The sequence below is a fragment of the Rhipicephalus microplus genome, chromosome 3 (genome assembly GCF_043290135.1).
Source record: "Rhipicephalus microplus isolate Deutch F79 chromosome 3, USDA_Rmic, whole genome shotgun sequence".
Taxonomy (NCBI): Eukaryota; Metazoa; Arthropoda; class Arachnida; order Ixodida; family Ixodidae; genus Rhipicephalus; species Rhipicephalus microplus.
This window is the reverse complement of record NC_134702.1, coordinates 284485815-284510449: the sequence shown is the minus strand read 5'-3', so window position 1 is coordinate 284510449 and position 24635 is coordinate 284485815. Positions and strand designations below refer to the sequence as shown.

The 24635-nt window shown below is 47.1% G+C and overlaps 1 protein-coding gene across 8 annotated transcripts in view; it reads right to left on the bottom strand.

The window, feature by feature from the left end:
- Positions 1 to 24635, bottom strand: part of Pink1 (PTEN-induced putative kinase 1) — a 446363-nt gene that overhangs the window by 86178 nt on the left and 335550 nt on the right. For all 8 annotated transcript variants that reach the window (XR_012893957.1, XR_012893956.1, XM_075887744.1 and 5 more), the window contains one exon: positions 11559 to 11677. Coding sequence is in view for 6 of the 8 variants with exons in the window: in XM_075887744.1 (XP_075743859.1) it covers positions 11559 to 11677 (119 nt within the window). In the remaining 2 variants the exon portion in view is untranslated. The remainder of the gene's footprint in view (positions 1 to 11558; positions 11678 to 24635) is intronic.

Here is a 24635-nt window from a genome sequence, read left to right as displayed (position 1 = left end):
AAGAATGATTCTTTCGCCTCGTGGACAGCTGATAAATATGCACGTTCCGCTGTGTAATAACTATGCCATGTTGTGCTACCTTTTGCTGCTCGGTATAAACGTTTCTGTTTGTTATCCAGCTTTTTTAAAGAATTTGTGAACCATGGCTTTTCTGGCTGCATTCGTAATGTTATTTTTTGGAATGAACCTGTCCACTAGGCTGTTTATTTTTTCTTTAAACCTTTGCCAATTTGTATGCAAGGTGTGTTCATTGAAATATGTTTATTTGAAACATCTTTTAATGCCAAGAATTCACGCAAGTTGTCACGGATAGCTTCGTAGTTCGCTTTGTTAAAAAGATGTATAGTTTCTTTAACTGTCAAGCGTGGAACTGCCACAAAGTTGAAGGATGCATGAATAATCTTATGGTCCCTATTTCCTGGAGATAGGTGATCGACGATAATCTGTCAGGTTGATTTGTTAGTACTAAATCTAATACGTTAGCTGTATCTTGTGTAATGCGCGTTGGTAGGAATACAAGTTGAGTAAAATTAAAGTCAAGACAAACATCAAGAAAACGTTTCGCTTCTGTATGATTTACTAAGTGGGGAGCTAAATTGTGTCAATCGATATCTAAAGGAGAAGGTCAGCCTTGGGGTGCTTAGATGTTATATCACAGCGTACATTGTTTAGCTCAGAGGCAAAATCTTGGCTACCGCGAGGATGTCTGTAGCAAACGCCCACAAGTACTGATTGTGGAGCGGCGTGACAATAAATGAAAAGTAGTTCTAAGTTGGACCTGATACTGAGAACAGAGCATGATAATTGTTGACAGCTATAAGGATGCCACCTCCCCGTGCATCCGTACGATCAGCACGAAACACCTTGATATTGGGCAAATCAGCCAGAACTTCCGATCCTGAAATGTGGTTGCCAAGCCAAGTTTCAGTGAGAACTAACATGTTGCCTTTAGATGTTAGTACAAGGTTGGACACTTGTTCGCGTTTTGAAATGAAGCTGCGTATGTTAGTGAAGATTACTGAGATAGGAAGACGTGACCCGCCTGTTACTTTCGGACAACAGTTTATTTTTCTCTTGTTAAGTTGTTGCTATGCTTCTTTTACCGTCTGAGAAGCGTCGTCATATATGTAGCGCTTTGGGCCCATAAATAGTGTTTTAAAACGCAGGGAATAGGGCACAGATTTCTCTTAAGCGAAGGCAACGAGGTGTTTACGGGCGTTCCTAACTGCTGGTGAAAAATCTTCGGCAACACTAAAGTCAGTGCCTCTGAAGTTAGGCCCCTTTGAAAGGACAGCTTCTTTCGTTTTATGGGACACAAATTTAACTATAATTGGGCCCTTGCGAATTCAGGAATGCCGACCAATTCTATGTGCCTGCTCTATTTCCTTAGGCTCAAATCATACACTGAGGTAGTCAGAGCAGTGATTTAAGATAACTTTTTTTGGAATCCGATGAAGGCTCTGATGCAGACGTATCTGGAAGGCCGTAAAAAATTAAATTAATTCACCTAGACCGGTTCTCAGCATCGTCTACACGCGCTTCCAGTTTATGGATCAGCTGCATTGTACGTTCGCTGTCTGTCCGTATGGATTGCATGTCGGCTTGCAAGGATAATACACTTTGATAATTACCCTCCAGGTTCGCCAGCCTTTTACTCAAAGGGTCCAGCAATGCGGTTGTAGCCACAGATTGATTTTTGAGATCTTGCATCTCAGCGATCATCTTTGCTTGACCAGCGGAAAGCTTTTTCATTTCGGCAAGCAGAGCGGCATTATCTGGACCAGGATTACTTTCAATATCCCCAGCGAGCAATAATAGAGATCTAATCACACAAAGACACTCAGAAGCAATGTAAAAACAGCACTGCAGGCTCGGTAGCTGCATGAAACAATAATTACTTGTTTTCTTAGCGAAAAGAGGATGTGGTTGACAGACCTGCATGATGAACAGGATCGGATTAGTGGACCGTATCGTGGCAATGCCACCAAGCCCACAGCGCGCGGGGGTAGTCGCAGTTCCTTTATAGGCAGCTGGCTGGCTGTTGACGATGGCGGTATGGTGAATGGCATCTCGTCGAGGATCCATGTTTGGACTTGTGGCGCCGCTGAACGGGACGATTGTTTGTCCATTCCTATGAGACAATTCATGACACAGCTGGTGCACGGGTGCAAAAGAGCCAAAGGAGCGCTCGTCGATACCACGAGAAGAGGCAGCAACGTTTGCATGATGAAGGACGTCATAATCTGCTTGATGAACAGAATCGGATTAGTGGACCGTATCGTGGCAATGCCACCGAGCCCATATATATCGGCAGGTATACCATGCTACCTCCCATTGGTGGAACTGTTCCTGGGGTGCTTTACTGAATCATTGAAAAACCTGGGAGGCTTACTATTTAGGGTGGAAGCATAAAATTCGAGCACCAGAAGAGATGGAGACCATTCGGAAAATCCCGATGAAGAGTGTGTTCGCATGATGATTGATGACTGGTATGTGGGGTGTAACGTCCCAAAACCACCATATGATTATGAGAGACACCGTAGTGGAGGGCTCCGGAAATTTCGACGTGCACCCAAATCTGAGCACACAGGCCTACAACATTTCCGCCTCCATCGGAAATGCAACTGCCGCAGCCGAGATTCTATCCCACAACGTGCGGGTCAGCAGCCGAGTACCTTAGCCACTAGACCACCGCGGCGAGACAGTGTGTTCGCATATGCCACAGGGTGACCACAAACACGGTCGAAGCTTACGCCTGAGAGTTTTTAGATAAACTTTTATTTTGACTCGAGCGAACAGGTACAAAAATTTAGGTATGAATTTTGCAAGTTGTGTATACTGGGTTGACAGAAACCTCGTTCGGCATCCCAAAGTTAAAACATAAAGCAAGAGCAATGGATCGTAGAAACATGGGAAGTGCTGCGCAAAACACGCTCGCAGTTCTTATGCATTCACCTAGCTGGAACAGCTGTCTAATAAAACCATGCCAGCAAACTATTTCTTTTGCTTCTCAGTGGTCAGTTATATGAGGGTGTAACAAGAACCATACGTTAAAAAGCCAGGACAAAACAAAAAGCAACTGCAAATTCTGTTCATTTGTGATATGATTCACGTTACACATAGTTCGATCAGTGTACAGACGTGTGAAAGTCCAGTGGCTACTGATGATGACCCTCGCAGCACAGGGGTGCCAAAGGAAGGACACTTGGAGGAGAGCGCGGCTTTCAGATACCGCTGAAACCAGCGGTTAACCAGCGCCTTCCGAAAATAACACTGCCCGCCAGAGCCGCGGGCGCTGCACAACAGCAGCGGCGCACGTGAAACGAATGCGCGTCCGCACATCCTCGTGCGGTTCATCGGTGTGACCGTCGCCGCTCGGTCACTCGCATGTGATAGGCTTAAAGTGTGGCACTGCCACACGCAAAAGTAGCTTTCTTACTTTCTTTTTTTATTTTGGTTTGGAGTAAACGGAGGGGGCACACTCGCGCATGCGCCCGCGTGCGGCGAAAACAACCGCAACATCAGCTCGTAGGGTTTGCCCGCTTGCCCACCTTGCGTTCATCCACGTGTACTAACGAGCGCTTGCTCTCGCCTTGTGCGCCATGCATGTCGCGCGCCGCTTCGTGCTTGCTTTGTCGGCGGCGTAGCAGCCGTGGAAGATGCATGCTCGTAACAAAATGCAGAGCAAAATTCCTAGATTGTCAGTAGGGAAAATTCGTTATATCAAGGTTGTCTCCCGTTGTTACTCTGTTACAAAGAGGTTGCAAATACATGTGCTCCTATGGAGCAACGACGGAGAATAGAAAAGCATTGATATATGGAGGAATTCATTGTATGGAGGTTCGTTACAAGAAGGTTTAACTGTATTCACTTCCGGCCGCAGAGTGTGTTGAATATTTTAATCAAGAAAGAAGACAACAAGGGTGCACACGAGTGGCGGAGAGCTCATGTGGGGGTGCGCCAAATGAACGTTTGCCAGACACTGGACGCGTTTTGTTACTTCCCTGAGCCATTAAACCTTTGTTTTCGCTCACCCCACCGGCGAAGACACCTTTTCTTCTACAGCTGGGGGTGCATTTTATTATGTGGGACAAATTTTGTGGAAGCTTTTTTGGAATGAGCAAACAAAAGGTGGAAATGCAAATAAAAATGAAGCTAGATACCTGACATTTTGCAGTTAATGTACGTGAACAGTCTTTGGAAATAGCTTTTCTTTATTGCACTTGACTGATATTAGTCAAAATTGATGATCAGTCGTTCAGGCCACTTAGACATCTTGGTCACCCTCATTGCAGTCCAGTGCATTTGCGATTTAAACCTTCGTGAAACTCCTCCGAATCAAATAAGCTGATTGCAGGCGCCATGCAACAAATATTCAAGAGCACATCAGCTTGATGGACAGCCGCTTGCTGGTCGGCATCAGGAAGTGTCCTTCCTTTAGTCTGTGCACAAGTGATGCACCTTGAATGGCTTGCTCATGCAAAACATCCAAGGGGTTGCAGCAACAAATGCTGGTCATGTCGATTTCCAGCGTACGTTATTGCCCAGGAAACAGCTAAAACTGTTGAGCACAAGGAGGGATTGGAAAAGTGGGACGCTGGGTTGCTGTCCCAAAACAGTATAGACCCAATCAGCCGTTCGGTCAGCCGTCATCCATTCTCACCCTTAGGCTCATACGTATATGCTGGCTGGGAAGCTGGCTTTTGGAACAGTTTTCCATTCAAAGATAACAGACAACGACAACTTTTGGAGTGTTCGTTGTTTTAAAGAGCGTGCAGCGTGCTCCTATATCACTGACCAACAAGTTCATCGGCATGTTGAAATTTATGGCCTTCTGGTCCGTATTCTCAATCGGCAAGAAAAAAAATTCTTGGCCCCACTGCTAGCCTATCACAAACTTGAGAAAGTCTACAAGTTTTCTTTGGAGAAAGGACGCAGTTGCTGACAAAGTGATGTGTGCCTCCTCAAGCACAGTGTGTTGCGACTGCATAAAGTGAATCATCAACTCGTTACTCACTTTGAAAGCAGTGGTAACAAGGTCATGCTTTCTGGCTGCGACTCACGCATCTGTACCGATCCCGATCCTATTGTGCAAAAATGACACGGAATTCCTTTTGTAGGTCTTGAACATAATCTAAGACCTTTTCGTTCACACCAAGAAATTTTCTGATCTTCAGTTCCCTGAAGGCATGCCGTTCCCAATTCATAGTGCATAGCCTGTAGGGCTGCTTCCATCAATAACGCACACGAAATTAATCAATCTTGAAATGCTTACCGGCTGCACCACTCCCCGTTCTCAACTGTATACTCCACAGCCTGTAGCTCGAAACCGAACGTGCAGCTCAGGTTTTAGCCCATCACCGTTTGCTAAATGCCAGACAGGCAAGAAATGGACAAATAACTGGTAAAAAAAGATAGCAGGGCTAGGAACAATTTTAATGAAGCAGCGCAAAAGGATACAAGAATACACATGCATATCATATTTTCATGTGTACAACCCACACCAAAACCCCGCAAGTTTCAGCAGCCGCTGCCAATAATATGTAAGGGTTTTTCTATTGTGCTGGTTCACAGCAATGCATGTTGTGCCAAGAAGGCCCTAACAGTGTAGTGAAGGCTACGGAGGCGGTTTCTCCAAATTCGTGTTGGTCAGGACACAAGTAGTACGGCAGCTTGCGGCCAATTTAGGTTTCGCTTGCTTGCATCCTTGAAGTGTTTAGAGGAGAGACAATTAGATTGTTCAGTGTAAACCTCACTGTCATATTACAGGTATGTTTTTTTTTATGTTTGCGGCCGCACAGTGACCCTCCACCCTCCTCCAGATGCCCCTACATCACGTACACTGCGTTTTCTTTGGAAAAGGGCTTGCCGAAAAGAAAGGCATTTTTGTAAAGTGAGCAATACCTGTATTTTAATTACTTACGACTTACCATAATTATAATAAATAAAGCAGTATTTATTTCTACAAGGCAAATGAGAGACCAGTAAATTTAAGCACTACTTTTGGCAAGGTAGCAGGCATGCATTTCGGTTTTGTTGCTTTCACAGTGCTATCAATAAAAGTTGTCGCTGAGTGTGAGCTCTGTTTATCTCGTTGATATAACTAGTTCGCCACATCACGACCTGTTCGCCAAGCCTAACTCGATCTGTTCTGTCACCATGAGTAGCATCAGGCGGCAGACCTTCCCCGAAAAGTGAAATATCATCGCTAGGGATCTGGGAATCTCAAAACAGGAGCCCTGCATGCGACTGAGGAGAAAGAAGACAGTCCACAAGCCAGTGGCTCCAAGACTGGTGCATATAGAGAAATTCCACTAAACTTGCATGACCAAGATGCGGTGGCGCTGTCTCGGTAGGCGAAAGACGCTCTGTCTACCGCAGCTTCTGCTGGGTTTTCAATCGTGCATGTGATGTTCTTAGTAAAGCAACGAGAAAAAAAAAAAAAAACAGTAAGCCGACGAGCAGCGTCGCGGTTGCATGCGAGTCGCGCCTCACAACTTAGTTTTGTTTATTGGCGCACATTGCAGCTTTCAGTGCTTATGGCTTTCACAACGCTTATGGCGTCACACAACGTCGCTTTGTTGGCGCATATCACAGCCCTCAGTGCTTATGATGGAAGCTATGTGCAGACGTTGCTATAGTTTTACCCATAATGTCGACGTCGGCCTACCTGTGTTTACAAACATGGAATGGGTCTATAGCCTGAGCTGTAGCTGCTGCTAGCAAAGTTCATCCAAGATGTGAGAAGCAGGGGTCACGCTGTATCGATCGAGATGGCCAAAGTGGAAGACTGTCGAGGGAGCTAGACCTACTTCATGGATTCTGTGCAAGTACCGGATGGCTCACTTTAAGAAGCGCAAGGACTCTTAATCAGATGGCGGACTACAATATGGCAACACTTGCCGGCTTCTTTCGAGGACAAGCTTCTTAAGTACCAGAGATATGTTCTCGGCCTGAGAAAGCAACACAATCGCATTTTTTCGCAAATCGGCAATGTGGATGAAACTCCCGCTTATTTTGAAGTGTCGTTGGGCACAATAATTGAGAAGACGGGCAGCAGTTTGGTGAGCATGCTGACTGGCGGGAACACGAAACTGCGCTGCACAGTCTTGCTTTGTGCCTTCACCAATGGCACGAAACTGCGACTGTGCGTCATTTTGAAAAGGAAAAGTCTTCCGAAGGTTCCTTTACTTGCCGGTGTGGTGGTGCGCACACAAAAGAATCCGTGAATGAACAGTGACTTGTTCATGAATTAGGTCAAGACGATATGTAATTAAAAGCCCGGTGCGATGCTCGCAAAGAGGTCCATGCTCGTTCCTAACTAGTTCCGCAGCCACACAGCCGAGGAAGTGAAGAACCACTTTTCACTCAATGACACCGACTTAGTTGTTATACCCAGTGGAATGACGTCAATGCTGTAGCCTCTAGATGTGTCGCTTAACAAGCCTTTCAAAGCACATGTTAACCGCAATAACACTGAGTGGATGGCCGAAGGGCTCTATAGCTTGATGCCTACAGGACGCGTCCTGGTATTGCCATATTCTGCAAGTAAATTCTCGAGGCATGAAAGTCCATTCCAGGCGAGATGGTGAGCTTCAGCTAGTCCCAATAAAACCACCTTCCATTCCAGACGAAAATAAAGCAACCAAAAATGAAGCAATGCATAAATTGTACGTTTAACTCTTTCGTTACCGAAGCTATTGAAATCGATCACCGGTGATAGGCGCTTAGGATCGTCAATTTTGGCTGGTTAAATTTCTTTCCCGTGCACCCAGCACTTTCTAGTAGTTAGTCCAGCCACTCAACTTTTGGCATCAATTTGAATTTTCCTATTTGGGTAACATGATGATTTTTGACAGCCTTTTGTGCGAACCAACGTGCGGGTGTTGTTGAGAAAATGCCCGTGGCTGGCGAACTTGACAGAAGTGAGGGCCCTTTGTGGTTATGTTTAACATCAAAGTTCTGTAATAATAATAAAAAAAAAACTTTGCAAGTCAAATATCAAACTAACGTGTCAGCTTCGCCATCTGACAGTGTTTAGCAGTAAAAATTGCCAGAAATTTATGCCAACTATACAATAGAAAGGTATTGCTAAGAGCAAGAGAAAATTTATTCCACAAAAAAATATTTCTGAAGATATGCCGCATATCTCCTATGGCGGCTTCGTCATGTGCGCATGGGTGCACACCAGCACTACAAAAAACACGGGCCACTCAAAACTATCTTGCAACCGCACCTGAATTGAGTGAAGACGAGCTTAAAGTTCGAAGACGACAGCACTTCAGCTTCAAGTGTCATGGCGATGATATTTTCCATCAGCCTGAGACATCAACAGCCGTTCATGGGTTTGTTTTGTTTACGGCATCAAGTTGTCTCCTTCGAAACAAGTCCGTAGCTGCTGACCTTTGTGCACAATCTTATAGCTACTCTGGTTACGTGCAAGGTCCACATGTTGCTAGGGTACAGTCTGCTGGCGCCGGCTGCAGAGCTTCTCCTCACTACCAAAAGGCTATCGGAGCACATCTTGGCCCTGACTACAGAGCAGTGTGAAATGTTTTCGAACTGCGTGTAATATTGTTCATTTTTTTAAATAAGATGCCCAAAAATGCAAAGAAATATGCTTGGATGCATCTACTCGAATGCCAACTTATTCTGAGTGAAGTAGCTCACGGAAAGAGGCAACAATAGATGAAATAGCGAAGTTCATTGGACGTTTGATTTATAGAGGGATTATTCACATCATAGGCGTCCATCTAAAGTGGAACACCTGCAGGCTTTTACAGCAAAAAAAAAAAAAAAAACTAAAATTTACTGAGAAAACTGAACGCGTTCACTTGCGTCTCACGAAAAACCAAGCAATGCTTGACTGCATGGCAGTAGCAATGAAGCAGCACGGCAGTTCCTATTTTTTTTTGTCTACGTGAATAGAAACATTTTATACTAAATTTATTATTTTTATACTGTTCCTGGGTGTTTTATCTTCAAAATGTTTATTCTGAATTTTCTTTGTTCTGGATATTTTTTATATATAGTGTTTTTACTGTACTGTTTATCAGCTGGCACCCTAAAATTTCACAGTTTTCACATTTTTATTCATTCCAAAATATTTTTGTTGCTTGACAACATATATTTTTTGGAAAAAACATTTTATTATGGAAATTTGGTATGCTACACTGCGTGCTGAAGTTTCAGACTGGCAAAAACTATTTTCCCGAGACATTTGAAAAATAATCATTTTCGCACGATAATGAAAGAGATAAGAAAAGTAATGCGTTTAGCATAAATATTAAAGTCCCGCACAAAACTGGTCTCTCTAGAGTGCAGTGCTATGGATACGGTCAGGCTACTGTTTAAAGATCCTTCAAAGTGGCCCTACAACACTTTTTCAGCATAACCAGGAAATGCTGCTAATCAGTAGAGTTTCACGGAAACACGCAAGCCAACCATTGTATGGCAGCATGTGGCCTGAAATTTACAACGAATTGTCTGAGTAAGCTAAAAATCATTCAATCTTTTCTCAACAAATGATGCAACCCAACTCATCAATCTAAATCAGTGGTTCTCAGATATGGATGCATCGGGATACCCTTATGGACTGGTGGATGGGGGACCCCCTGCAGTGGAGGGCAGAAAAGGGGGGGGGGGGTACCTAGGCAAACTAACACAACTTGGAAACAAACACGGCATATTTTACTTGGATGCCTCTGGCTCTCACCATGAGGGGTGGTACACGGATGCAGTCGTCCACCAAAACATCGAGGTGAATGGTCTCACATTCAGAGCACAAGACATAACACGTGCGGAGGAAGTCGACATCGCGCTAGCTGCCGCAGACCAGGACTCGCACGTCATCATTAAGCACTCAAGAGGAGCCTGCAGAAATATTCAACACGGGTACATCCCATACCTGACATACCGCATCTTACAAAATAGTAATTACGTCAGGGCGCTCGCGTCCCTGCATTATATGGGCTCCAGCTCGCACGGGCCTCGAAGGCAATGAAACGGCAGACACTGCTGCCCGCCCGCTTACTCTACGGATAAGGCCTTCAGACCTTTCCCAGAATGAATCCCGAACCTGATCCGGCCTTAACATTTCGAGAAATTACTGAATTCTATCCTGTAAGGGCCTTACAAAGGCAGAGGAACGCTTACTCCTCCACCTTTACACCAAAACACTGCTTTGCCCGGCAGTTTTCAAATATCTTGATCCTGCCTGTACAGAAAAATGCCCGCACTGAGCAGAGAAGTCCTGTGGATCTTCCACATGGTGTGAGCATGCCAGTCAACACCGTATCTCACCCCAAAACCAAACCCCACCCGGGAGGACTGGGAGCCAGCCCTGCTCAGCTGCTCCGATCTGGCGAGCCAGAAGGCCCTGGTCAACCGAGCTCGAGTCGCGTTGGCTGCCAATGGACTCCCATAACGAGGAGCCCACCTAGTGTGTGTGAGCGATAACCCGCACCGGGCGATATCCCTCCCACTTCCTGTATATATATATATATAAATAATAAAGCTTCTCTTTCTATTGAGAGGGAAACAGGTTATTTTATTGCTACCGAAAACATCAAACAAACAAGCCACATCACTTCATTTCGCACAGTTCATCAATACGAGGCACAGTCGCATTTAAACAGAGTTTAAGCACGACTTTTTAAAAAACAAAACAAACAAGTGGGTGACGGCTTCGCGGATCATAGAAATGGCTTTGTGGATCCGCGGACTTCTATTTGAGAACCACTGATCTAAATGATGAAAATTCCATGGCCATGGGTGGATGAAAATTCCATGGCCATGGGTGGATACAGCCACTCACTTTAAGGGAAGTCACACTAAAAAGGGGGTGTGGTCATGGCTTACTTGTTTTTACTATAGCAGAAAAACCCCTTCACAGCATAAATACTGTCAATGTGAGCTCACAGCAGTTTAACTAATTTGTCCCAATTGATGATAAGAGGTGAATTACGAGCCCTGAGTTGATGATGCTGACAGAGACTATGCGGGGGCGATCGCCCCTACTGCCCTCTCTCAGCACCACTGCAACCTGATTAGTGACTCCAGCTGCCATAACTGTGAGCACTCTCTTACATGACTTGGGGTTGGCCATCCCCACGTGCACGCCAGCCACTGCAGGATGTCGTTATGTGGCCATAAATGTGCTCGCAACCACTGAAAGTAAGCTGCGCATTTGAAGGCGAAACGAAGACAGTGCTCAAGGTCCTGACGCGCGCTGACTGAATCTTCTTGCTGCCTTGTTAACACACTCCCCTGCGTAGCGCCCTTGCTGGTACGAAAGGAGACGGAAAGCACTTGCAATGTGCGACAAATCCGTGTAACTCCGCTCATATGACACAGACTTTAACAACTTTTGTGGCATTACATTTGTGAGACAATGAGCCCCTTTAATGAAGCCATTCGATGATTAGTTAGAAAAGTGTTGCAGGGCCCCCTTAAATAAAACCCTTCATTTAAGCTGTAATGCTTAATTGCTCTCCTTTACTTGGAGCAAAACCTTCTGGAGCGGAAGGACAGTTTGCTTGGAGCATTCAACAACTTGCCTCGGGTGCCATGAGTGCTGGGTTGCCGCCACGGTTGACCTCAGGTGAGACAAAATGAAGATGTAAGTTGGCCAGGCAGCTGCCGAAATCCGACAGAACCAGCTTGGGACTTGCTGTACCTGGAATATACATATAAGCATAAGGGAGAGTCAGGAGGTTAGGGACAGCGGGACCATCTCAACTGCAGTTACTTGAAAGTTGTAGGCCAATGACTCACAAAATGCTGCTAACAGACCAATTTCATGAGTGCTACGATGGATGTCGTCAGCAAATGGAGCTGTCTGTAACTGGCAGTTGTCTTTTTTTTACGAGTCAAAAGTAAGTTTTGGCTATCACATTTGTACTCAGACTTCAACCGCTTCATGGACATTAGTATAATCATTTTTTCTGAAGACACGCATCACCACTATACCTATTCAAAGGAAAAGTTCATGCACTACGACTGAACATGAGCCACCGAATGTTTATTTTGGGAAACGTAGTTTGAGAGAAATGCTACTGCTGAGTTGAGGAAGCCAGTCCTCTATATTGCCACGTTGCATTTCCCGAGTTTTTGTTATCGTCCCAAAACACCACACGATTCTCAGTGCAAACCGCGCCTGCAGTTTTCGAGAAGGTTCCGGACTGTAGTAGATCATTTCGATAAGATCACGCCCACTGTGCGAACGGTACAGATTGTTCTGGAACCTACGCTACCGCCAGCGATAACGCTAGAACATTCGACGGCAAGAGTATAAATGCCGACGCGCTTCGCCGCTTGTCAGTTGTTGATCGAAGGCTGACGCTCCGAAGGCCGCTATCAGTCTGAGACTGCTATCTGTGCGAGACTGCTGCTGTAATTGGACTTTCCGTTTACCGGGCACAGGTTCGCCCAAATAAACAGTTAAATCCCAACACGAAGTCTCCTGTCTTCGGCCACGTCACGACCCCGTGACATCTGGTGGAGGTGCTGCTTCGTTCATGTACCGGATGCCCCCGTCAAGCCCTGAACCCAGCCCACATCGCGGAGAAGACATCGACGCCAACCAGGAGCAGCGAACAAGCCGCCGACAGCAAGGGCTACCATCAGAGTACGGGCTTCTACAAGACAAGGCGCGAAGAACCAAGGCCATGACCGCGACTGCAGCGACAATGACAACCGCAGCGTCCCAGCCCACGATGGTCATGCATCAACCCAGGGAACCACCAATTTTCCATGGGTCATCGTTCGAAGACCCGGAGTCCTGGCTAGAAACATACGACCGTATGGCCGCCCTCAACTACTGGGACCATGACGAAAAGCTGCGTCGTGTGTTCTTCTATTTAGAAGACACCGCAAGGACCTGGCTCGAAAATCGGGAGTCCACGCTCCGAACGTGGGATGTTTTCTGCGGCGCATTCCTGCAAACGTTCACGAGCGTCGCTCGCAAAGAGAGGGCCGCTGCTTTATTAATGACCCGGGTTCAGCTACCAAATGAAAATGTCGCCATTTTCACAGAAGAAATGACCCAACTATTCCGTCACGCTGACCAAGACATGCCTGAGGAGAAAAAAGTTCGTTTCCTCATTCGAGGGGTCAAACAGGAGCTCTTCGCGGGACTGATGAGAAACCAACCGAAAAACGTCCAAGAATTTGTAGCCGAAGCGACCACTATCGAAAAGACCCTGGACATGCGCACCAGACAGTATAATCGTCGCCTGACTGCAGACTGCGCTGCTGCTCAAGCCAGTAACTCAGGAGACCTGCGTGAAACGATCCAAGCGATCGTGCGGGAAGAGCTGCGCGAGCTGTTGCCTTCGGCGCAGCCTCAAGTGGATTCAGTCGCCGACATTGTGCGAGAGGAAAATCGGCAATCGCTTCGAATTCCCCACGCACCGCTGCCCGATCCGGAAGCTATGAGCTATGCCGCTGCACTGCGCCACAACGCTCCTTCCCGTCCACGCCACAACGCCGCCCCATCGCACTTCCGTCGACAGACGCCACCACCCCCACCGACGTCATACCGTTCGCCAGCGGCCCAGCGCAGTGCACCGAGGAAGACTGACGTCTGGCGCACCCCTGACCATCGCCCGCTCTGCTATCACTGTGGCGAGGCCGGACACACATAGCGCTGTTGCCAGTACCGACAGATGGGACTGTGTGGCTTCGCCGTCAATGCACCGCGTCCACAGCCAGGAGAACGACCACGTGACATCGCCGACTACCTGACAGGAACTCGGTGGACACCACGAAGCTCTTCGCGTTCACTGTCGCCAAGCCGCCGCACGTCACCGCACCACCGGCAGTACTCTGGCCCAACGCGGGGCCGGTCTCCTAGCCCGTATCCGGGAAATTAAGGGCAGCAACCGGTGGAGGTGCGGTTGCTGTGCGACGAACTACCGAAGATCCTCCGACGACGACGCCGCCGCAACGGAGCTTTCCGAACACAACGCCAACCAGGCAAAGCCCTGACGGCGAAAGCTCACTTACCGAAGGTGGCCTGACGACGCAACATGGAAGCAGCGGAACAAGCCGACGCAGCCGTGACCCGACGCCACGCCCTAACTGTAATGCGAGACTGCGAACTAGCGACCTCGACGTTGTTATCGACGGCCACAGTGTGAGCGCTCTCGTCGATACTGGAGCCGACTATTCTGTCATCAGTGGGTCGTTCGCCGCGAAGTTAAAGAAAGTTAGGATAGCTTAGAAAGGCCCTGAAATCCGCACAGCCGGAGCTCATCTCGTAACGCCTGCAGGAATCTGCACAGCGAGAGTCGAGAGTCACCATTAACGGCCGTATTTATCCTACAGACTTCGTAGTCCTACAGCGTTGCTCGAGAGATGTCATCCTTGGCATGGACTTCTTATGCCTCCATGGTGCTGTCATCAACCTAAAAACAAAGTCGATAACGTTATCCACAGAAGAAGCACTACCGCCGCGCACGCCGTCAGGACACCATGCCTTGAATGTGCTGGAAGAACAAGTCACAATTCCGCCTCGCTCAAGCGTCATTATTTCAGTCGGCGCTCCTAAATCACCTGACTTGGAAGGCGTCGTTGAAGGCAGTCAGCATCTGTTGGTTACCCGAAATATTTGCGTCGCAAGAGGAATCGCAGAGCTGCAGGGAGGCAAAGCAACCGTTATGCTCACGAACTTCAGCAATGAGTACAAACATGTGAACAAAAGAACAACGGTCGCATACATTAAAGAAATTGTCGAAGCCACCAGTGCTTTCGCCCTTGCCGATTCTGCGAAACCTGCTCAGAGGAACCAAGCCCCTCCCATAGCTTTCGACGTCAATCCCAGACGTCCGAACGATAAGCAAGAACAGCTCAAGGCCCTGCTCCTGCAATACGAAGATTGCTTTTCGTCGTCATCGAAAATTCGGCAGACCCCAATCACGAAACATCGCATCATAACCGAAGAAAATGCCAGACCACTCCGTCAGAGTCCGTACAGGGTTTCGACGCGAGAACGTGAGGCCATGAAGAGACAAGTTGATGAAATGCTGCGGGATGACATTATCCAGCCGTCCAAGAGTCCATGGGCATCCCCCGTGGTGTTAGTGAAGAAAAAGGATGGGACCCTACGTTTCTGCCTCGATTATCGCCGCCTGAACAAAATCACAAGAAAGGACGTGTATACTCTCCCACGAATAGACGACGCACTTGATCGGCTCCATAACGCCAAGTACTTTTCGTCAATGGACCTCAAGACGTTGGCAAATCGGAGTCGACGAAAGAGACCGAGAAAAGACGGCGTTATAACACCGGACGGCCTCTTCGAGTTTAAGGTGATGCCCTTCGGCCTTTGCTCAGCACCTGCAACTTTTCAACGCGTTATAGATACAGTACTGGCAGGATTGAAGTGGCAGACTTGCCTTGTGTACTTGGACGATGTCGTCGTGTTTTCCTCGAGTTTCGACAAGCATCTTCGGCGCCTTGAAGCTGTACTTCAAGCCGTCAAGACGTCCGGACTCACTGAAGCCAGAAAAGTGCAGATTTGCGTATGAGGAGCTCTTGTTTCTGGGGCACGTTATCAGCAAGTCTGGAGTTCGTCCCGATCCACGGAAAACAGCCGCCATCGCCGACTTCCCGCCGCCCACTGACAATAAGGCTGTGCGCCGATTTCTGGGCCTGTGCGCCTATTATAGGCGGTTCGTGAAAAACTTCGCCCGCATCGCCGATCCTCTCACTAACCTTACCAAGGCCGACATGGAGTTCAAGTGGGAAACGCCACAGGAACACGCTTTCCAGGAGCTTAAACATCGCCTCCAGACGCCTCCGTTACTTGCCCATTTCGACGAATTCGCCGAGACAGAAATACATACTGACGCAAGCAGCGTAGGTCTTGGCGCCGTTCTTGTGCAGAGGGCTGTCGGACTTGGAAGGATTATTAGTTACGCCAGCCGATCGCTATCCAAAGCAGAAGCGAATTATTCCACAACAGAAAAGGAGTGCCTCGCCATCATCTGGACTACGTCGAAATTTCGCCGCTACCTCTACGGCAGGCCCTTCAAAGTTGTGAGCGACCACCACGCCTTGTGTTGGCTAGCCACCTTGAAGGACCCTTCAGGTCGCCTCGCACGATGGAGCCTGAGACTTCAAGAATATGACATTACTGTCATTTACAAGTCCGGCAAAAAAACACTCCGACGCCGACTGTCTCTCTCGTGCGCCTGTCGACCAACCGCTACCCGACGACCCGGATGACGACTACTTCTTGGGAACGATAACTACCGACGACTTCGCTGAACGACAGCGGGCCGACCCGGAACTTAAGGCCATAATAGAATACCTCGAAGGCAGGACCGCCGTAGTCCCGAAGAAATTCAAGCGCGCACTTGCGTCGTTCTTTCTACGAAACGGTCTTCTACAAAAGAAAAACTTTTCACCGCTTCGAGCTAAGTACCTCCTTGTGGTGCCTTCAGCTCTGCGACCAGAACTCCTGCAGGCCCTGCACGACGATTCGACGGCAGGGCACCTCGGTGTTTCTCGCACGCTCGCGAGGATACAAGAAAGGTACTACTAGCCACATCTTACCACCGACGTCACTCGTTATGTGAGGATATGCCGGGACTGGCAGCGATGCAAGACACCGCCGACAAGGCCAGCGGGACTTCTGCAGCCAATTGATCCACCTTGCCGACCTTTCCAGCAGATTGGTATGGACCTACTGGGGCCGTTCCCGACGTCGGCTTTCGGAAACAAGTGGATCGTGGTAGCTACCGACTACCTCGCCCGCTACGTTGAGACAAAAGCCCGGCCAAAAGGCAGTGCATCCGAGGTAGCTAAGTTCTTCGTCGAAAATATCGTCCTACGTCACGGCGCCCCAGAGGTCCTTATCACCGACAGAGGAACGGCATTCACTGCCGACTTAACTCAAGCGATCTTGGCATACAGCCAAACAAATCACCGCCGGACGACAGCGTACCACCCACAGACCAACGGCCTCACCGAGCGGCTTGGCTTAACAAGACGATCGCCGACATGCTGTCAATGTACGTCGATGTCAAACACAAGACGTGGGATGCCATTTTTCCGTATGTGATCTTCGCATATAACATGGCGGTGCAGGAGACGACGCAGATATCTCCATACAAATTGGTCTACGGAAGGAGCCCGGCAACGACGCTCGATGCCATGTTACCCAACGTCACCGACGAAGAAAACCTCGATGTGAGCGAGTACCTTCAACACGCCGAAGAAGCCCGACAACTTGCGCGTCTCCGTATCAAGAATCAACAGAGGACCGACAGCCACCGTTACAACCTTCGACGACGCTTCGTGGAATACCAGCCCGGTGAACGTGTTTGGGTGTGGACGCCGATACGCCGACATGGACTAAGTGAAAAGCTTCTGCGACGGTACTTCGGACCGTACAGGGTCGTTCGACGTCTCGGCCCACTTGATTACGAGGTTGTCCCCGACGGCATCACGAACTCTCAACGACGCCGATCGCGACCTGAAGTCGTCCATGTCACGCGCCTCAAGCCGTTTCATGTGCATTAACAAACTGAAACAGTGTTTTTTTGTATTATTGTTGTATCGTAATTTATTCATTGTACTTTCTTGCATTATTATTGTACCTTCATTTTTAGTTAAAGCATCGGGACGATGCCTTTTTTCAGAGGGGGGCAATGCCACGTTCCATTTCCCAAGTTTTTGTTGTCGTTCCAAAACACCACACGATTCTCAGCGCAAACCGCGCCTGCAGTTTTCGAGAAGGTTCCGAACTGTAGTAGATCATTTGGATAAGATCCCGCCCACTGTGCGAACGGTACAGATTGTTCTGGAACCTACGCCACCGCCAGCGATAATGCTAGAACATTCGACGGCAAGAGTATAAATGCCGACGCGCTTCGCCGCTTGTCAGTTGTTGATCGAAGGCCGACGCTCCGTTCGCCGCTATCAGTCCGAGACTGCTATCGGTGCGAGACTGCTGCTGTAATTGGACTTTCCGTTTACCGGGCACAGGTTCGCCCAAATAAACAGTTCAATCCCAACACGAAGTCTCCTGTCTTCGGCCACGTCACGACACCGTGACAATATTCTATTGCCGCTCTGCATTACACATTGCAGAACAAAAAGCAAGATAAAAGGTTTTTCATGTACTTTGGGGAAGCACAGGATTTAACACAGAGAAGTCTGCATGCTCATCCGAAAAAGAAATGTCGTTTTCTGAAGGAGTGCAGTTTTTCAAGTCAGAAAGTCACACTAGCCATGGCCTTTTATGAGTCTGAGAATGACGTGTCAGGTTTTAATGATGACTGGCATGCCATTTGTGAAAAAAACTGCCTATATCAATATATTGAAATGAAAATGTTTTTCTTGACAAAAAGCAGATAACTGGTAAATTTAGGCTACATTACCAATTATACAGTCCCTGCATGCCAGTGGCAAAACCCATTGGTGCAGTAAAGTTTGTGCAATCTACTTTGATGTCAAGCTTATAATTGTTGGTGAAGGCACTTGAATACATATGTCCCAAGTGATTTATCACTCCACCCATGGGAGAATCGGGACAAATTTTAGAAACCAGTGTGTCTCGCAGCTTGTTCAGACCTGTATTATAATCAATGAAATATCGTTTTCAGTTGAACCAAACGAAAATTATAATTGTGAAAGGTGCCCCTACTCTCCCCTATATTCGGACAAAGCTTCAGTGAGTAACCAGCAATTTTTCTCCAAAAAACAATAAAAAGCTCCTTCTCAGTAGTGGTTAAACCTAAACTTAAAGGGGCCCTGCAACACTTATTTAGCTGACGATAGTTATAGCGCGAGAACAGAATGACGACAAACAAAAAGAAGACAAGTCGTTCTGTTCTCGCACTATAACTATCGTCATGTCATACCAACTAGCCCATACTGCCACACTTCTAAGTTACTTAATGAGAATGGTCAGAAAACGCTACGTTTCGGCAGTCGAGGCTACCGAGAACATGCAAGGCAAATATTATTGTTTAGCACGCGGCCTGCAATCCACAATAAATGCTCAGTCAGCTATAAATTGCTCTCTTCCATCGGCAAACGACACTACAAGCACAAAAATCACTTGTCACAGCCATTGGCTGACCAAATGCTCGGCCGGTACTGGGGCCGCCACGGGAGGCCGCCGCTTGCCCACACGTACGTGCCTGATCGCACTAAGAGGCCCCCCGTATTCGCAGAAAAAATAAAAGAGAAAAACTACTCAAGGTCATGAGGCATGCATGACGTTTTTTTCTTTCCCTGTATTATAACACCCTGCTTAGCTTCCAGCTCCTCCGTCGAGACAAAAAGACAAAATTTCATTGCAGCGTGCGACAAATCTTTGTAACTCCACTTATACTGAACTGATTCTAAAAATTTTGTGGGGGTGAATTCCTGAGGCAATAAGCTTTTTTAGTGGCTCAATTCATGACTACTTGAAAAAGTGTATCAGGGCTCATTAAAATAGACATGTTGCCCTCAATACTCATTTAAATGGGCATGTTATCCTCAAATTAATTCATCAATTCATTATGTTTAAAAGCTTGCTATGGCGACTTGCATGCTCCAAGCATTATAAATTTTGAAATGTTACATTTTTTTTGCAGGTTATCACCAGCATCCTACCGAAACTCAAATCCCGCTACTACTCTGAACAAAAAAACAATCACATTTGCATAGAGCCCTTATATCAATTTAAAAAAATATTGTTCAGGTTAGATAGGTCACGATAAATATTCCCATTTTTTTATATGTGATACAGACCATTCGAATTCGATTAGAAAATCACTATTCACTTCGAATTCGATTCTAAGCTATAATTCACTATTTGCACAAGCCTATGATTTAATGAGAAAAAAAGAGTGTTGCTTTAGTCAATACAATGAGAAAGATTCCTATAATTCGGGTTAGTTATGTCAGTTCTTCATCTGAGCAAGGAACGTGGGTCTTAGATTGACCAAGAATGGCCAAAAGTAAGATTTTTTGCAAAACCTATTTGCACGGTTTTGTACTTCTGAGCACCTACTTTCACATTACTAAAGCTAAACTTGTTCGGGAAATGTGATAAAATGGGCCTTCAAAGCACTCTAGTAGCAGTAAAATGCCCCATAAAAAACGAATTTGTTCGAATTGACTTGGCGTGCGCCATGAACGTTACAGCGGACTGAGCGTCGCCATCTTGAGCTATATTTGAAGCTGCTTCCTTTGTGCGTGATAGCACTACAGTGCTTAGAATATATTTACTAATGTGCCGACCATCGAGCGTTTACAATGGGAGATATGGGCACTGCCAGTGATGCCTTCCTCCGGAGGCCATCAGATGGCAACACCCTTAGGGACATCTGAGGAACGAGGCTCACTGGGAGCGCTTACGCTTTGGTTGCGGATGCATATTCCTAAGCCCAGTCGATTGCAATGTAGTTTCAGGGTATTTCAACACATAGTGTACGCCTCCGTGTGTCATTACCGTGTTTACACCATTTGTGCACGTCTTGTTCACCCTTATGTTTCTTCACAAATCCTGGATGTCGTCACAGAAAAGGAGGCATAAAGACAGCATCTGTTTTTTTTTTTCTTATATTGTACGAGAAGATACCACTCTATCAACGAGCGGGTCTGATTATTTAGCATCCCTGCAGACCCAGAACACTTAGCCGAGTGGGAGAAGAACATAAAGCGAACGGTTCCATGACTAACTCTGGCAACATTCGTTTGTGAAAAACATTTTAGTAATTCCTAAACTGAGTGCTCGTTCAAAATTACAGTCAATGGGGTCGTCAATGAAACTCTCAGTAAAAGAATTCAAGCCAAAAATTTTTATCCTTTTTTTTATATACAACTCTTTCAATTTTTTTCCCTGGTAAAAATGATATCTTGCTGAAACCAGCATCGTCGACAACAGCAATTTCGCAAAATGGGCTCTTTGATGCTATCACGTTAATATGTATTATCTTTGTTGCACCACTCGGCAATGTCCACATGTGTACTGGGTGTTTCAAGAAATGTGTCCAAAATCCTGAAAAAAAAAACAAGAAAATTTAATATTTGCTGTAGTACTCGGAGCATTAATTAAGAAAGTTAATTTATTTACTTTTAATGAGTTGAACTAGTGATGAGAGGTCATGAGAGAATTGAAGTTCTGCAAGTTAATAACTCATCCTAGCTTTGAGTAATAAAAAAAACGACTTCTAGTAATGTTGTGGCATAATTTAATTAAACAAATGAAGCAATTTTCACTGCTTAATTTTGTTGAACTTGGTTATAGTTGACCTTCTCCCTCAAAAACCACACGCATTCGTTTAATCATTGGTATAGTGTACCGTATTAATGATAACGGAGCATACGTACGTTTGTAAGTGCAATGAAAAAACATTGCTTTGATTACGCTTCACCCCCCAACCAGTGTTGCACAGCTCTAAGTGGGCTGAGAAAGCCCATTGGTGTCTGCCGCATGCGCCCCTTGGCTGGAGCGTGTTACATGTGTAGATTAACGAATGGCCAGGCAGTACTGACTACTGTGAACAGTAAGTAGTTCATCAGGCCGGCGAAGAACATGAGAACATGTTGAGCCCTGTGCTCAGAACAAACTGTGTTTGGAAGTTCCCAGAACCAGACTTCTTGAGTTGGTTCTTCACACTTTGTACAACTCGTTCAGCTGCACCATTTGAGGCAGGGTGATACAGCGGTACAAGCATGCGGCGTATTCCATTTCGAGTTAAGAACTCAAGGTACTGGGCACTGGTGAAGACAGGACCGTTGGCGGAAACTATGACATCAGGCAGGTCATGCTGAGCGAATGCAATTCTCAATGCAGAAATGGTAGCTTCTGCAGATGTGGAAGACACAGGAAAGACTTCTATCCACTATGAGAATGCATCCACAATAACCAAGAATGTGTGACCTAGGAATGGTCCCCTAAAATCAATGTGAAGACTTGAACAGGGTCGCTGTGAAGAAGGCCACAGCGTCTGCTGAACCGGCTGTGCAGCTCGATGTTGAGTCTGGCACGTAGCGCAGCTCTTCACGCTGTTGGCAATATCATTGTCAATGCCTGGCCACCAAACATGGCTCCTGGCAATCATCTTGCTCTTCTCGATACCTGGGTGGCTGGCGTGAAGAACACCAAGAACTTGGTTCTGCAATGACTTTGGGATCACTACTCTTGATCCCCAGAGTAGGCAGCCCTCATGGAGACTGAGTTCTGAGCTTCTGGTATTGAAAGGGTTCCACTCTGGTCCTACTGGAAGGCTTTCCCCTTTCAGAACAGCAAGAACAACATGGCCCAGAACTGGGTCATTTCGTGTGGCTTGGGCCACAACACCTGGTGAAAGGAGTCTCGGATATGCCTCCTCTAGCAAGATTTCAGCAAGTCGTGGTAATGCAGTAGTGTCAGTTGGGAGAGGCAGTCTACTAAGAGCATCAGCATGGCCGAGCTCTTTGCCAAGCTTGTATACAAGTTCGTACTAGTAAGCAGAAAGCTTCAGAGCCCACCTGACCACTCGAGGTGAAGCTTGCACGGGAACGGGCTTGTTGGCACCCAGCAGTCCAAGAAGTGGCTTGTGGTCAGTGTGTGCTTCGAATGAGATGCTCCACAAGTACTGGTGGAACTGATCCACACCAAACTCTAAAGCCCGTGCCTCCTTGTCGAGTTGACTGTAGTTTTGTTCTGCTTTTGAGAAGCTCCTCGAGGCAAAAGCAATGGGATGTTCCCCGCCATCAGCATCTTTGTGCGCCAGAACTGCACCTATACGATAAGGCGATGCGTCACAGCTGAGGCAAACAGGCTTGGCAGGATTGAAATGCACAAGAACTGGAGCTGATGTCACCAAGTGCTTGCAGGCATTGAATGCATCTTGTTGTTCATGTCCCCACTCCCACTTCTTCCCTTCACAAAGAAGCAAGTGCAGTGGACGAAGGAGTGACGGAAGATTGGGTAAGAAGCGCCTGTAGAAGTTTACAAGTCCCAAAAACTCTGAAGTTTCCCGACATTCTGGGGCACAGGAGCATGCAGAATGGCTGCTACCTTGTCAACATTCGGGGAAAGGCCTTTCTTGCTGATGATGTGCCCGAGATACTCAGCTTGTGGGACGAAGAAATGGCATTTTTCCAGTTTCAGCTTGAGGCCAGATTCCTGAAGCTTGCTAAGCACAGCACGAAGGTTACGAAGGTGCTCAGCCTCATTTGCGCCAGATACATGAATGTCGTCGAAATAGACTGCTACATGGGGCAGTACCCTGAACAAGTTCTCCATCTCGCGCTGAAATATGGCAGGAGCAGATGAGATGCCAAAAGGCAACAGGGTGTACTGAAATAACCCCATATGCGTCGAAATAGTGACGTACTCCCTAGAGGCCTCGTCAAAGACAACTTGCTGGTACGCATTTCGCAAATCAAATTTTTTGTGAATTTCTCACCAGCAGCAAGCACAGTCCACAGGTCCTCGATCCTTGGAATGGGGTACTGCTCCACTATTGCCACTGGGTTTATGGTGACACCAAAGTCTCCAAAGATTCTGATGTGTCCATCCCTTTTGGTCACAGGAACAATAGGTGCAGCCCACTTTGCTGTCTTGACTGGAAAAAGAACGGAATCTCTTCTTAGTCTATGGATTTCTTGAGTTACTCCATCTGTCAAGGCTTATGGCAGTGGACGTGGCTTGAAGAACCGAGGCGGAGCATCTGAAAGAACATGTAAAAAAGCTTTAGCACCCTTGAGCGTACTCAGGCCTTCTTCAAACACTTCGGCGTAGTCTTGGACTAGGTCTTTGATGTCGGAAAGTTTGTGGATGTTCACTTCAAGGTCGGAGACCCCGATGCCCGGCTCACGCATCCAGTTGCGTCCAAGAAGAGTGGGCGATCCGTCTCCGGTCAGAAAAATAGGTAGGCTGGCCTCCCTGCCATGAAACTACACACTGACGTCAGCTTTGCCCTGAACCTTTTTTAGTTCCCCAGAATAGCTTCGCAGAAGCACTTGTGATGACTGCACAGGAACCGAAGGCAAAAGCTGAAGAAGGCACGACTAGGCCATGACAGAGACACTTGCCCCCGTGTCCACTTCCATGCAGAGGGGCTTGTGAACAGTGACGGTGAAAGGCGGAGGCGGCGTGGCGTGGTCGATCGGCCACATGTCAAAAACTTCGTAAGATGAAGTGGTAGCGGTGTACTGCTTGTGTGCAGTATTAACACGATGACGGTTACTCAACGACGGTGAACTGCAAGCCAAGAATGAACGTGCCTTGATAGGGCTGTTGCTTTGGGCTTGGCTGTCCCTTCGTCTCGAATTGCCCACCTTTGCCAAATGACCTCGTTTGTAGCAGTAATTGCAGATTGTCTTCACATGATTGCATTTTGATGCAAGATGTCCGTCCCCGCAGCGGTAGCAGGTGATGTCCCCATAACCCGACGAGACACGGTGAGTCGAGAAAGCGCTGCTTGTGCTCGCTTGATCTATCTCACCTGAGTCCCTTTTTGCTGCTTCCATTGCCAAGGCGGTCTGCATGGCGTCGTCGAAGGTGTGGTCCGATTTTTCCTGAAGTCTTGTCTGGACATCTACATTGTTTATGACACACACGACGCGGTCCCGGAGCATGTTTTCGAGTTCAGCCCCAAAGTTGCAGTGCTCGGACAGGCTTTTTAGAGCTGCGATAA